The 16593-nt window shown below is 40.1% G+C and overlaps 2 protein-coding genes across 2 annotated transcripts in view; one reads left to right on the plus strand and one right to left on the minus strand.

The window, feature by feature from the left end:
• LOC307143811 (ornithine aminotransferase, mitochondrial-like) overlaps positions 1 to 13811 on the minus strand; it is a 39590-nt gene extending 25779 nt beyond the window's left edge. Inside the window, exons 1-2 of the mRNA XM_079845574.1 lie at positions 13546 to 13811; positions 10504 to 10728 (exon numbers count right to left, since the gene is read on the minus strand). Of these exons, the coding sequence (XP_079701700.1) occupies positions 10504 to 10717 (214 nt within the window). The 5' untranslated portion in view covers positions 10718 to 10728; positions 13546 to 13811. The remainder of the gene's footprint in view (positions 1 to 10503; positions 10729 to 13545) is intronic.
• A 467-nt stretch (positions 13812 to 14278) lies between these two features.
• Positions 14279 to 16593, plus strand: part of lhpp (phospholysine phosphohistidine inorganic pyrophosphate phosphatase) — a gene marked incomplete at its 3' end in the record, with an annotated part of 8125 nt that continues 5810 nt past the window's right edge. The window contains exons 1-2 of the mRNA XM_079845515.1: positions 14279 to 14476; positions 15652 to 15839. Coding sequence (XP_079701641.1) covers positions 14331 to 14476; positions 15652 to 15839 — 334 coding nt within the window. The 5' untranslated portion in view covers positions 14279 to 14330. The remainder of the gene's footprint in view (positions 14477 to 15651; positions 15840 to 16593) is intronic.

Raw genomic sequence — 16593 nt, forward strand, 5'->3', positions numbered from 1 at the left:
AACGTCATCATCCACGTCATCAAAAGTGCTTGGGTTGAATTTGTTCTAATCCTATACGGAGAACTTGTTCGTATATGCGTTCACCTTTACTATTTCTGTCAGAAATGATGATGGTAAAAATGGGAAAAAAAAGGGGAAAAAAAGGCATCTGGGGGGTAAAATATGTGTTATTTTGCTAAAATTCGCATTCCTGGGTCTGTATATCACATAATTGGGGTCGCTTCAACCCGCGGACTTGGCAACACAGTGCAGTTGAGTTCTGATGACATTTGATAACTAACGTTATGCGTCGCTCCGTTGCTCTGATTGGTTGTAGGTCTATCCAATTGAGGTCTTTCCTGGTTCGGTTAAAAAACACCCCATAATCACAGCCCAACGGAGCAGATCAGACTCAAATTCTGACTAGAATTGAGTATGACGACGTCAGGCTACACAAAAGGCCTATTTTTTCTCAAATCTGTAAATGTGTTTTAGTGAGCACTTCTCCTTTGCCGAGATCATCCACCACCTCACAGGTGTGGCGTATCCAGATGCTGATTAGACAGCAGGATTATTGCACAGGTGTGCCTTAGGCTGGACACTAGGGGTGGGAGAAAAGTTCGATGCATCGCAATTCGTTATCCAACGATTCAGAATCGATTCTCCAAAATTCAGAATCAATTCTGTGTTCAATTCAAACGGCCACTTCACCACTGTGTGCGTGTGTGCGGTTACCAGCCAAACAGAACAACCTGCTGATAAGCGAACGTTCGATAGGCTTCGTTTAAGATAAAATGGACACACTAGGACCTGCTCAGGGGCGTCTCACCCATGGGGACACTTTTCCCGCTGAGAGGGTTCAACACACACACGTTTTATGCAGTTTTTCCGCAGCTCAAACGCCTTACAGCAGTCGCTCCTCCGCTTCTCTGGCTGCCTCCCCATTTCAAAAATGTATTTTGCTTATTAAATGCAAAGTTTTTAATTTCAAAAGCATTTCTAAATTAAGTTCATATTTCCAACAAATGAAATTCTGAGCCAAAATAATGAAGTGGTGCTCAAGTCGGCTATACAGCGCTTTCCTTGCCATTAATGCTTAATAACACTCCTGTGTCTCCGATGCGGTGGCCGGGACATAAACCGACCAACATCTGTGACATCATTTTTGTAATGACTTATGGAATATCGCTGAACTACTGCACAATGTTTCAGACGAGTGGAAAATTCTGAACAAAGACTTCGTTTTGGCGAGTGATTGGTTAAATGTCTCTCATGACTGTTGCAGCTCGGCAGGTTCTCATGTGAGATGTTATGCGCACACACTGAAATTGGCTTCTCAGTGTTTTAAAGATTTTTTTTGTGGCTCTAACCAAAGTAAACTTTTTTTTTTATTTAAAGACATTTTTTGTTAAAATGTACTAAAGAAACTGAAAATTTGTCACACTTAGTTGTAAATTGAGAACTGTTTATTCTTAATGATTGTTCTTTGCAATTGTATGTCTTACTATGTTTCATTAGAGCTTGTTAATCTTGAATATAACTTAATAAAATGAAAGTATTGAAAGAAATCTTCATAATCATTTTTAATATGGTAATACTATCAAACAGATATTCTGGCCCCACTTTATATTAGGTGGCCTTAAGTACTATGTACTTACATCAAAAAATAAGAAAAATGTACTTACGGTGTTCAAATTGTATTGCAAAACACCTCTGCTGATATTGAGGTGTGATACAGGTAGAGTTAGGGACAGGTGTGGTTGTATTGGTAAGTTTAAGGGTAGGGTTAGGTGTAAGGGAAGTGCCAACTGTGTAATTACAAATGTAACTACAGAAATTAATTACAGATGTAATTACATGCAGGTATTTAAAATGTAAGTACAATGTAAAAACATGTACGTACACAATAAGTGCATTGTATCAAATGATTAGTTAAAATGTTAGTACATAGTAGTTAAGGCCACTTAATATAAAGTGGGTCCGATATTCTAACTAAAAACAAAACACATATTAGCTTCAATTTTGGTTAAAATGTAATGTTCATGCATTTGCACAGCAGGATAATTAGTTACCAAAACTGTTAAGAATCGTTTTTGGGAATCGGATCGTTACTCCCAGAATCGGAATTGGATCGAATCGTTAAGTGCATTAAGATTCCCACCCCTACTGGACACACTAAAATGTGTTGTTTTACTGTATTGGGGGGGGGGGGGGGGGGGATCAGTATCTGGTGTGCGCACCATTTGCCCCCCCGCAGTGCAGCACATCTTCTCATAGAGTTGATCAGGTGTTGATTGTGGCCTGTGGTTGGTCCACTCCTCTTCAATGGCTGTGAAGTTCTGGATATTGGCACTCGCTGTCTTATACGCCAACCAGTGCAGCCCATGCAGGAACTGGGATGTCTTCAGCTTATGGTAGAGACATGAGCATTCAGTTCTGCAGTCAGCTGGCCAATGTAACGGAAAAGCGAACAGGAAAAACTAATATTTTGTGTGCGAATAGTTCGCGTCAAAACCATTCACATCAGCCGCGACATCAGCCTGTGGCGTTTCAGAGCTCCAACATTCCCAAACCAGGGCTCGACATTAAGCTTGTAAATCCGTCACTCACTTGTCCGAGTAAAAGATTAGCTTGTCCGGATTTATTTGGTCTTTTTTGTACATTTAATCTATTCTGAAGCAATATTCTTACCAGTGTTCAATCAGCTTTGACATATTTAAATCTGCATATTTGTGATATTTTTACCTTTTATAAAGAGCATTTTCCCCTAATATTATTAAATATAGGTTATGCTTCAGCTTTCATTTTATATTTTTAAATTTGATCTTTAAATTAAATTAGAATAAAACACTATAGGGCTGTTACCAATCAAATTAAATCATTTACACTGAAAAATTACAACTGCATTAAAAAATGTTATGAGATTATTTTAAATATTTTTGAATATACAAATAAGAAATGTTGTAAAGATGAAACTAAAGCACCAGTAGGTGGCGCAGGTGACCGTCTGAATGAGCGAGTCATTGAGTCGATTCGTTCAAACGAATGAATGATTCAGGAATGAGGTGGTCGTTTATGAACAGGCCATTGAATCTTTGATTCAACAGATTCGTTCAAACGCTGAATCATTCACTAACACACACACACTGATGCTGTGAGATGTGTTACGGTTCTTCAGTAACACACACTGATGCTGTGAGATGTGTTACGGTTCTTCAGTAACACACACTGATGCTGTGAGATGTGTTACGGTTCTTCAGTAACACACACTGATGCTGTGAGATGTGTTACGGTTCTTCAGTAACACACACTGATGCTGTGAGATGAGTTACGGTTCTTCAGTAACACACACTGATGCTGTGAGATGTGTCACGGTTCTTCAGTAACACACACTGATGCTGTGAGATGTGTTACGGTTCTTCAGTAACACACTGATGCTGTGAGATGAGTTACGGTTCTTCACTAACACACACTGATGCTGTGAGATGTGTTACGGTTCTTCAGTAACACACACTGATGCTGTGAGATGTGTTACGGTTCTTCAGTAACACACACTGATGCTGTGAGATGTGTTACGGTTCTTCACTAACACACACTGATGCTTTGAGATGTGTTACGGTTCTTCAGTAACACACACTGATGCTGTGAGATGTGTTACGGTTCTTCAGTAACACACACTGATGCTGTGAGATGTGTTACGGTTCTTCAGTAACACACACTGATGCTGTGAGATGTGTTACGGTTCTTCAGTAACACACACTGATGCTGTGAGATGTGTTACGGTTCTTCACTAACACACTGATGCTGTGAGATGTGTTACGGTTCTTCAGTAACACACACTGATGCTGTGAGATGTGTTACGGTTCTTCAGTAACACACTGATGCTGTGAGATGTGTTACGGTTCTTCAGTAACACACACTGATGCTGTGAGATGAGTTACGGTTCTTCAGTAACACACACTGATGCTGTGAGATGTGTTACGGTTCTTCACTAACACACACTGATGCTGTGAGATGTGTTACGGTTCTTCACTAACACACACTGATGCTGTGAGATGTGTTACGGTCCTTCACTAACACACACTGATGCTGTGAGATGTGTTACGGTTCTTCAGTAACACACTGATGCTGTGAGATGAGTTACGGTTCTTCACTAACACACACTGATGCTGTGAGATGTGTTACGGTTCTTCAGTAACACACTGATGCTGTGAGATGTGTTACGGTTCTTCAGGAACACACACTGATGCTGTGAGATGTGTTACGGTTCTTCAGTAACACACACTGATGCTGTGAGATGTGTTACGGTTCTTCAGTAACACACACTGATGCTGTGAGATGAGTTACGGTTCTTCAGTAACACACACTGATGCTGTGAGATGTGTTACGGTTCTTCAGTAACACACACTGATGCTGTGAGATGTGTTACGGTTCTTCAGTAACACACACTGATGCTTTGAGATGTGTTACGGTTCTTCAGTAACACACACTGATGCTGTGAGATGTGTTACGGTTCTTCAGTAACACACACACTGATGCTGTGAGATGTGTTACGGTTCTTCAGTAACACACACTGATGCTGTGAGATGTGTTACGGTTCTTCAGTAACACACACACTGATGCTTTGAGATGTGTTACGGTTCTTCAGTAACACACACTGATGCTGTGAGATGTGTTACGGTTCTTCAGTAACACACACACTGATGCTTTGAGATGTGTTACGGTTCTTCAGTAACACACACTGATGCTGTGAGATGTGTTACGGTTCTTCAGTAACACACACTGATGCTGTGAGATGTGTTACGGTTCTTCACTAACACACACTGATGCTGTGAGATGTGTTACGGTTCTTCACTAACACACACTGATGCTGTGAGATGTGTTACGGTTCTTCACTAACACACACTGATGCTGTGAGATGTGTTACGGTTCTTCACTAACACACACACACTGATGCTGTGAGATGTGTTACGGTTCTTCAGTAACACACACTGATGCTGTGAGATGTGTTACGGTTCTTCACTAACACACACACACTGATGCTGTGAGATGTGTTACGGTTCTTCACTAACACACACACACTGATGCTGTGAGATGTGTTACGGTTCTTCACTAACACACACTGATGCTGTGAGATGTGTTACGGTTCTTCACTAACACACACTGATGCTGTGAGATGTGTTACGGTTCTTCAGTAACACACACTGATGCTGTGAGATGTGTTATGGTTCTTCAGTAACACACACTGATGCTGTGAGATGTGTTACGGTTCTTCACTAACACACACTGATGCTGTGAGATGTGTTACGGTTCTTCAGTAACACACACTGATGCTGTGAGATGTGTTACGGTTCTTCACTAACACACACTGATGCTGTGAGATGTGTTACGGTTCTTCACTAACACACACTGATGCTGTGAGATGTGTTACGGTTCTTCACTAACACACACACTGATGCTGTGAGATGTGTTACGGTTCTTCAGTAACACACACTGATGCTGTGAGATGTGTTACGGTTCTTCACTAACACACACTGATGCTGTGAGATGTGTTACGGTTCTTCACTAACACACACACTGATGCTGTGAGATGTGTTACGGTTCTTCAGTAACACACACTGATGCTGTGAGATGTGTTACGGTTCTTCACTAACACACACACACTGATGCTGTGAGATGTGTTACGGTTCTTCACTAACACACACTGATGCTGTGAGATGTGTTATGGTTCTGCTGTGATCTTTGTTTGGAACTATTTTCGCTGCTGAAATAGAACAAAAACACTCAATATTGCATCTAAAATGTAAGTGATTTATGTTAATGAATTGTTTATGGAGCTGGCGTATGAAATCAGGGTCATGTTCAGTCGTGATGTATTCAGGAAAACACACTCTTGTTAGTGTAATGTTGCTTAACTGTATTATATGTTATAAATATAAAAACTACACAATTGTACCCGTGTGTGTTAACTGAGCTTCTCTGTGTGTGAATGGCGCTCCTTTGTTTTCCATTTTCTCCTCGAGAGACTGCGCGAGCCTCAACAGCTCAACCTTATTAACGTCAGTTTGTTTTCTATTATCCACTCTCGATCTCCACTTACACTAACTGATGCAGAATCATTACTGCACTTTGGTGATTCCATAGTTATTTTTGGTTTTGACGTTTTAACCAGAATACTTCAAAAAATTCACTTGTCCCGGACAAGCGTTAATGTCGAGCCCTGCCAAAACATTCGCGCGACAGCTGAGAAAACACGGACACTTCCTCATCCAGTGAAGACAAGCTTCTCATTTTATTTAAAAGACCGGAGAGAAGGTTTTGGTTGCACCCAGTCTAAAAACAGAGAGTCTGAAGGGGAGGATGCTCATTACACAAACAGCTGAACAAAAAATAAAACCATCGCGCAAATTATTCACGCATCCAGTGTGAACAGACCTTGAGGCACACCTGTGAGGCGATGGATCATCTCGGCAAAGGAGAAGTGCTCACTAACACAGACTTGAGAACACTATTGGAGAGAAATAGGCCTTTTGTGGACATAGATCTTTGAGCTCAGCTCATGGGGCAAAAACAAAAGTGTTATAATTTTGTTCAGTGTAAATCTAGATGGGCTGGTTCTAACACATTTAACACACCCGCCCCAGACATAAGCAGGTCATCTTTCACTTCACACAGGTGACGAACCACACCAGTATCACACAGGTTTTTCCAGTTTATCACTGTATTGTATAAAGTGCTGTAGAAGTAAAGCTGACTGGACGAGTATCGACTGCAGTATCACACAAGTGCTGCTTTTGGCACGAAATTGCATATCTGATATTGATTTTATACAACAGTTCAAAAAATAATAACCTAATATTGTGTTATATTTTAGACAATATCTGCAGAATTAAAATTCTTGGATGAGCTAAATACTTGCGGGTCCTGATAATAATACAATAATAATAATAAAAAGCTTAAAAAAACAAACCCTCTTCTTTATTTTGCGATACATATGGTGTTGTGAGTTCAGTATCGAGTGTATCGCCACAGGTGGAGCTGGGGAAGGTGGAGGGCTTCTGCAACTGCACTGCTAAAGCACACAAGCTCATTGGCTACTGATACAGCAGGAACCAATCAGCTGTGCCCTAAAGATGACGTGATTACGAACAGGTCGCTAAAGGACCCATTAGCCTTGCACAAGCGTAGATAGTGAGCGTTTGTTCAGCTCAGCTTCTCACGTGTTGGATCGGATGAGAACGAAACAGACTAACTTGTGACAAAGCCGAAATACTTATTTTTGTAGCCTAAAGAAGAACATGCTGCACTTTAGAAATGAAATACTATCAGTTCTGTAGCCTATAGAATGATCATCTTTATTTGGTAACACTTTAGAATAATGGTCATTAGTTAAATTTAGTTAACAACATTAGTTAACATTAACTAATAATGAACTGCACTTATAAAGCGTTTATTAATCTTTGTTAATGTTAATTTCAACATTTACTAATGCATTATTAAAATCGTGTTAACATTAGTTAATGCAGTGTGAACATGAACTAACATGAACAGCTGGATTTATATTAACTAACGTTAACAAAGATGAACAAATACAGTAACTAATGCACTGCTCATGGTTAGTTCATGTTAGTTAATACATTAACTAATGACCATTATTCTAAAGTGTTACCTTTTATTTTACCTTAAAATGACATTGACTTCATTTGATTTAAAAAGCACCTGCTCTTAGTTTTTTTCGTTGCACTAAACATTATTTGATTTAACAGTTTGGAACAATTATATACTTTGGTTTTATTGAATTTCACTGGTAAAGACTTTTTTCTTTACGCTGAATTTAAAAACCAATGCTGATTTAAGTAAAATCTTTGTTTGGATTGCAGAATATGCAGTTATTGCCTTTAATTTCCCCTTCCAGCCTTTTCATTTCCAATTCAATTTCCCGTTAATTTCAGATTGCGGACTTGTTTTCATTAGCCAAAAGCCAATTTAGCCTGTTAAATACCAAATAAACATCTTGTTCATGTATACTTTCATTCTTTTATTGTGTAAAAAAATAAATAAATAAAAATCGGAAATCGTTATCAGCATCGGCCATGTAAACTCATGATGGGTCAGTGTTTCCCCTAGAATTTTTTCCAGCAGCGGTGCTGTTACCAAGCCGGCGTCAGGGGGTCCGGGGACTTGTTTTGTGGATAGAAATAGACATTTTGAACATTAAAATCCAAATTAAGCTATTTATTAGTTTAAAAGGTGACTAGCTTATAGCCTATTTTACTACAATAACCTGCAGGGACGTGCAGAAAGTTCCTAAGGGGCAAGGGCTCAAATGTAAGAAAGGGGCAATATGTAAAAATAAATAAAATAAGTGTTTGGATACTATTTTATATTTTTGCAAAAAGTCTCATGCTTATCAAGCCTGCATTTATTTAATCCAAAATACCCCAAAAAAACATATTGTGAAATATTACTACATGATGGTTTTTTTTTAACCTTTTTATTAATATATGATATATATGTATATTTATATGTATATATATATATATATATATATATATATGTATATTATATATATTTATTAATATATATATATATATGATTAATAAAAAAAATTGAAGAGCATCACATATCATACAAGAGCTGCAAGTAATTTTCTCTTTGCCTTTTGTTGTTTGATTCGCATTAATGGCTCAATCGTCATCAGGTTTATTAGATGCTGCCCCTTTAAGACGCAGATCTAAAATCATTCTCCCATTAATTTCTCCCAACTATTTACGCCCATTTAAGCTAAACTGTGTTTAAGTGAATACTCTCCAAGCCTGTCATTTTGAGATATAGGCTATTTTGTTGTGTATTTAATGGTTTAGTTGCGAAAACGAAGCATTATGTGCAAGTCGGTCCGTTTCGCAGCGTGCGTACACACACACACACACACACACACACCCGCCTTGAACTTGGAAACAGCGTCTATGGTGCGGATTACAGTGGTTTTCATTTAATCAAACACGTTCTGCAATTTAGCCAAAGTGGAGAGTGCATTTGCCAACAGTCACGGATTGTGCCGAGTCTGACGTTAAATGCATGTTCGGGGAGAAATGACAGCGCGCGCTGTGAAGGGAAGGAAGTTGTGCTACACGATGCGCGAGCATAGTTTATAATAGTTTTACCTCATATCTTCTTTTTATAATACTTGGAAGCGAAAATAAAATAAGATTAATATCACAGCCCTGCAGAGATGTATAAAGTACTAGAGACACATACTTGAGTAAAAGTACAAGTTCCTTATCAAAAAAGTGACTTGAGTAGAAGTTGAAGTGCTCTTTAAGCACCACACTTAAGTAGAAGTACTAAAGTATTCAACATTTTTTGTACTTAAGTATTGCAAGTAGTTTATTTTAAAATGTACTACTCAAGTACTGAAAGTAAAAGTACAAGTATTGTGTTATGTAGTTATTAAAGAAAGTAGTCAAAAGTTTGAACATCATATTGTTTTTATTATTTCAAATGATTAAGCTAAAGGACAATCACAATGTTGGTAGGTAATTTTTCTACATATTGTCATATAAATAACCTGAAAATACTGTAGTTCATTAAGATTAAATCTTACTATAACCACTCTTGCAAAAAAAAATGGGGTAAGCACACTTATATTCTCATTTCAAGAGCTGTTCTGAGTAAATGATTTGTTTGTAACACTTTACAATATGGTTTGATTTGTTAACATTACATTAGTTAATGTATTAGACTAATAACTAACATGACCTAACCATGATCAATACATTTGTTACTGTATTTATTAATCTTTGTTAATCTTAGTTAATAAAAATAGAGCTGTTCATTGTTTGTATATGTTACTTCACAGTGCACATTAACTATGTAAACAAATAGAGAGCAATTTGAGCGCAAGACGCTCGTGTTGTTTTAAAGACAGTGAATGCGCGCTCGCGGGGCTCTCTCGCGCGCGCTCTGTCTCTCTCTCTCTCTCTCTCGCTCGCGCTCTGTCTCTCTCTCTCTCTCTCTCTCTCTCTCGCGCGCTCTGTCTCTCTCTCTCTCTCTCTCGCGCGCTCTGTCTCTCTCTCTCTCTCTCTCGCGCGCTCTCTCTCTAATGCGCGGTAATGTGGGTTTGGAATGGAATGATTCGTAAAATGTTTATAATTGTAACGAGTAACGATGCAGCACAAAAAAAAAATATCGGAGTAAAAGTATTAAACTCATCGAAAATATGTACTGAAGTAAAAGTGGAAGTAGCAGAAAAAAATAATACTCTAGTAAAGTACAGATACTGCCTTTTAGTACTTAAGTACAGTAGTGAAGTAGTTCTACTTCGTTACTATACATCTCTGCAGCCCTGTGATATTGTGTAAGTGTAAGCAGACTACATTTTTGTTTAGTTCTCTGGCCATCGTCAATCTCTCTCTCTCTCCTTTACAGTGTGAATGTCGTGATATTACTGATCATGTGAAGATTTGTGCTGTGAACACATTGCAGGGGAAACCCTGTGTGTGCATCCGATGCCCGTATGCCTACCCTCTCCTCGCTCCAGGGCCACGGGCAGCGGGTGGTAGTTATGGGCCCCGAACCGCTCCTCGCGCGCAAACACCTCCTCCGCGGTCAGCGCGCGCTCCTCGTGCTGGGCTCTGGAGGACGCGGAGGAGGACGTGCGCGTCCCAGAATGCACTGCGCGGGTCAGGGTGGGCGTCGCCCTGCCCACGGCCCTCATCACACTCTTCATGCAGTTCATGACGGCTCGATCTGAGACAGAGAAACAGCAGATCAGGGTTAGAGAGTGTGTACTTCATCCCAAATGTGTCCAAGAATATTTAAATTAAAAAAGCTTTCCTGTAGCTCAAACAGTAGAGCGTGGCGCTAGCAACGCCAAGGTCATGGGTTCGATTCCCAGGGAAAGCAAGAACTGGCAAAATATAAAATGTGTATCTTGAATGCAATGTAAGTCGCTTTGGGTAAAAGCGTCTGCCAAATGCATAAACGTAAATGTAAATCGTGTGTGTATGTGTCGCCTATCAGTGACATCATACCAGCGTTACCATGGCAACCCCAGCGTCGCTTTAATATCTGCTGTGTTTTATTAGCCACTGTTTGGATCATTGATGGACAGAAACTCATCATTGTTCTCCAGCTCAACACAGTTAGTCTGATTGTGTGAACCCTTCTCCGGTCTTCGGGACTTTTCTGACCCCAAAGGACGTTTGCACAAGTTAAAAAAAACGTTCCCTTTGTCCAAATGGCATGAGCCTTTGTACGGCGGTCAACACTCTCTAGATCTACCATTAAAGAAATTAATTGGATTGATATCGTTTTATATGTTCGTGTGACAAAAAACACACACACACACACACACACACACACACACACACACACACACACACACACACACACGTTATTGCTGTTCAGGTCATGTTGTGTATTTTTGACTCAATCTGTAATATAACTGTTCATGTGTTCTGCTACAGTTAGTCACTGAAGTGTAGATTAAATGTGTAGAATAATAAGAAAATCAGATGTTTGATAAACTCTAAAGACTGCAACTTTTCTCTTGCTCAGGTTTGATTGTAATCGTAATGTAACATCATTGAAAAAAAAAAAAAAATTCAGTACAAAAAAAAGCTAAACTTTGACTAAATTAATTAATTGCAATTGTTATAATTGTGATTTCATAACATTTAGATATTAATCCAACTGAAAAACACTTGTGGAAAGAGTCAAATAGCACATTTACACTTTTTTTTTTTTCATTTTAAAACTGTATTTTCCAAAAGATGGGCAAAAATATTACACTAGACCATGTCAGATTATCCATGTTATCCCCACGAAGGAAAGTTAGAAATTTGGGTGTTTTATAAAGTGAATTTTACATAAAAAACTGATTTTGTGTGAAAAAACAAAATCCAAAAATTATTATAAATACTCCAAAAACTGCACAGATGTTGAGTAAAAACATTAATAAACAGAGTAAAATTTGTTCTAAAAAAAACCCAATTGTTTTGTTACAAAATTACATTTTGTTGCCCAAAGACCCAAACGAAGGCCGCACATGTTGATTTACCGGACAGAGTAGCATTACAACATCACTAACACACTCACGTGTGTGTGTGTGAGAGGATCAAACAGCGCTGCGTTACACACACACACACACACACACACACACGAGCGGAGGAAACGGAAGCGCTCGCGGCAGAATAAAAGCTCCGCCCACTCACGAGTCAAGACACGCCTCTGAGTTCAATAATTACACACTGTGCCTTTAAGGGGATGATGGCAGTATAACTGCATAAAAATGAATACATAAGAGTCACATGACTGACATTTTCCCATGAATTTCCCATAATTATCAGAACAGGACGGTCCACATCCGCATCTGTTGCCAAAACATCAGTGACATTTGAGAAAAATCATAATCATCATATTTAATATATTACCGTATATCGAGTGACACGCAAACAAGAACAAATGTAGGCGGGGCTTGAGTGTGTCTGTGGGGAATTGATTGGATGGGTGTGGTTTGCTATTGGTGGATCTCATGTGAGTGACAGGTGGCCCCGCCCTCATCATCGGAGAAGAGATGACGTTATTCTGACTCAAGATTATTAACACAATAACCATTGAGAACTGATTTCATGGGGACTTTAGCTCCGGTTTACCGAAGTGTTGATCCATTATATGCTGTTGATGACATCGCGTGGTGTCGGGGGTCAGAGGTCAGGCTCTGTGAAAGGAACTGATGAGCACACAGACCAGCGGAAGCTTCTCATTCAGCCTCAGAGCCCTGGATCTGCTCATTAAACTGACCTGGAAAACCGCTATTTATCTATATTATATTATTTTCCAATCACATGATCAATGTTCAGATAGATAATAGAGATCTGATGACCTCAAAAACACTGGTCTCACAGTCAGAGATTCTCATCAATTATTACTGATTCCTAGAAACTCTCAGAGTCACCTATTAATATAGAAACGTGATCACGTGATCTCACACACTCGTCCACTGATTGGCTGGACACTCACTGCCCTCAACACACCCACCGCGAGCCCTGCCAGGGTTAAATAAAGACACACACACACACACACACACACATACACAGGTAATAAAATATAATGATAATAATAATAATTAATATAGTAGTTACACAGCAGTCTAGAGAAGATCAATAACTTCATAACATTAAGTGACGTTAACTGTACATCACCGACTAAGCTCCCAGTGAATCTGTCCCCACACACACACACACACACACACACACACACACACACACACACACACACACACACACACACACACACACACACACACACACGCGAGAGAAAGCATCTTCATCACTGAGGCTGATGTGAGCTCATTAACATACTGTCTGTCAATATTCCATATTCATCAGCCCTCACCGTTCGCGCGCTGTTATCTGATTTAAACCGTTTCTCCCGCTTCTGTGTGTCCCGTACCGCCAGCAGAACACGCTTTAACCTGCACTAGTGTGTGTGTGTGTGTGTGTGTGTGTGTGTGTGTGTGTGTGTGTGTGTGTGTGTGTGTGTGTGTGTGTGTGTGTGTTTTACCTGCTGCGGGTCCGTGCGGGTCGATTCTGTTCCGCTGTGTGTCGCGCGCTGCCTCTACACGGATTATTCAAATGACGCAAACACGTCACTCTGCGTCATGACGCAACTCGCCTCAGCGCCGCGAACCGGTTTTCTGCAGAAATGTGGAATATTTATATAAAACACATTTAATGACACGCTTTAATGGGTTTATTGCACCTGTAGGTGCTGAAGTTCGAGTCGCTGAGCGCATGACGACGACGCTCTGGACAGACGCGGAGTGTGACGCAACACTGACGCAGGATTGCCTCGCGCGCGGACCTGCTGTGCCACAGTAATACATTAATTATTTATTTATTTAAATGTAGTGATTTATTTATTTAGTTATTTCCCCTGATATATTATAAAATGTTAATAAACAAATATATAAAAAACACCGTCCACTGCATTTTACACACATATTTATTCATTTGTCAGACAGTAACGCATCTTTAGAGCGCTTGAATTTCATCACATTTGTTCCCTGAGAAACGAACTAATAATACATACATGTTAAATCCTGTTTCAAATACAATTTGGGCATTATTTAATAATATTACAGCGGCTAAATTGGGCATTTAAATTAATAATATTACAAACGTATTATTGTGGTTATCAAAAGCAAACGAAAATACAATACGATCCTTCATACAGACAATAGATTCAATTAGCAAAGGTAATTTTCCGTGGCATAATTCTCTGGTCAGCAGAATCTCGACGTGCGTCAGAAGAACTTCATTTCCCAGAATGCCGTGTCAGCCCCGCGCATGCGCAGGTGTGTCGTCAGCATGGCTGCGGAGAGCAGGATGGAGTGGAGTGTGAGAGGGGTGATTCTGGACATGTGTGGGGTTCTGTATGACAGCGGAGAGGACGGAGGTCACGCGATACCCGGATCTGTGGCAGCGGTCAAGCGGTATCTGTGCATAAACTACATAAAGCACACGAGCAGTTACACATGTTCATATCTATAGCTCTGCTCTGTGCGAAGTACCCACAATGCAATGCTCAGTGTGTGGAACTGTCAGCTGTGTTCATTCTTTACTCATTATTCGATCATATTATAATAAAGAACTAAACAATATATTAAATATATCACATAAACAGTGTGTGTGTGTAGTATATGGTGTTTCTGCAGCATTAATGTGTGTTTGTTCGTGTGTGTATATACAGGTGCTGGTCATATCATTAGAATATCATCAAAAAGTTGATTTATTTCACTAAACTTGTATATTATATTCATTCATTCCACACAGACTGATATATTTCAAATGTTTATTTCTTTTAATTTTGATGATTATAACTTTTCGTCTTTAGCGCAGGCGAGACGCTTCTGACGCTGTCTGTTGGTCAAGAGTGCGACAGCTGAAACCTGTCTGTCATACGTCTGTGTGTAGAGGTTCTTGAAGCACTGACTCCAGCTCCAGTCCACTCTTTGTGAATCTCCTCCACATTTTTGAATGGGTTTTGTTTCTCAATCTTCTCCAGGGTGCGGTTATCCCTATTGCTTGTACACTTTTTTTCTAGGACATCTTTTCCTTCCCTTCGCCTCTCTATTAATGTGCTTGGACACAGAGCTCTGAGAACAGCCCGACTCTTCTGCAATGACCTTTTGTGTCTTGACCTCCTTGTGCAAGGGGTCAAAGGTCGTCTTTTGGTCTTCCCCATGATTGTGTGGCCTACAGAACTAGACTGAGAGATCATTTAAAGGCCTTTGCAGGTGTTTTGAGTTCATCAGCTGCTTAGAGTGTGGCACCAGGTGTCTTCAATATTCAACCTTTTCACAATATTAAAATTTTCTGAGAGACTGCATTTGGGATTTTCCTTAGTTGTCAGTTGTTATCATCAAAATTAAAAGAAATAAACGTTTGAAATATACCAGTCTGTGTGTAATGAATGAATATAATATACAAGTTTCACTTTTTGAATGGAATTAGTGAAATAAATCAACTTTTTGATGATATTCTAATTATATGACCAGCACCTCTCTCTGTGTGTGTGTGTCTGTTTGTGTGTGTGTTTGTGTGTGTGTGTGTTTGTGTGTGTGTCTGTGTATGTGTGTGTGTGTGTCTGTGTGTGTCTGTGTCTCAGGCTGATGGACTCTGGGCTGATTGTGCGCTTCTGCACTAATGAGACTCAGAACACGCGTGAGCGGTTTGTGCAGAAGCTGCGGAAGATGGGCTTCGACATCAGCGTCAGTCACGTGTTCTCGCCCGCGCCCGCACTCACACACATCCTCAGAGAGAGACGGCTGCGGCCACACCTGCTGGTGCACGACGGTACTGCACACACACACACACACACACACACACACACACACACACACACACACACCATCACCATCATCACCACCATCATCATGAATAATGACGATGTGTTACACTTGTGTCTGTGTATGTGTGTGTGTTGTATGTATGTGTGTTTGTGTCAATGTGTGTGTTTGTGTATCTGTGTGTGTCAACGTGTGTGTGTGTTGTATGTATGTGTGTTTGTGTATGTTGTATGCATGTGTGTATGTGTCAATGTGTGTGTGTGTGTGTGTGTGTGTATGTGTCAACGTATGTGTATGTGTTGTATGTATGTGTGTGTCTGTGTGTGTTGTATGTATGTGTGTTTGTGTATGTGTCAATGTGTGTGTGTTTGTGTCAATGTGTTTGTGTCAATGTGTTTGTGTGCGTGTCTGTCTGTGTGTGTGTCTGTCTGTGTGTGTGTGTGTGTGTGTGTGTGTCTGTGTGTGTGTGTGTCTGTCTGTGTGTGTGTGTGTGTGTCTGTGTGTGTGTCTGTCTGTGTGTGTGTCTGTCTGTCTGTGTGTGTGTGTGTGTGTGTGTGTCTGTGTGTGTGTGTGTCTGTGTCTGTGTGTGTGTGTGTCTGTGTGTGTGTCTGTGTGTGTGTGTGTGTGTGTGTCTGTGTGTGTGTGTGTGTCTGTGTGTCTGTCTGTGTGTGTGTCTGTCTGTGTGTGTGTGTGTGTGTGTGTGTGTGTGTCTGTCTGTGTGTGTGTGTGTGTGTGTCTGTCTGTGTGTGTGTGTCTGTCTG

Source organism: Gobio gobio (assembly GCF_949357685.1).
Source record: "Gobio gobio genome assembly, chromosome: 20".
NCBI lineage: Eukaryota > Metazoa > Chordata > Actinopteri > Cypriniformes > Gobionidae > Gobio > Gobio gobio.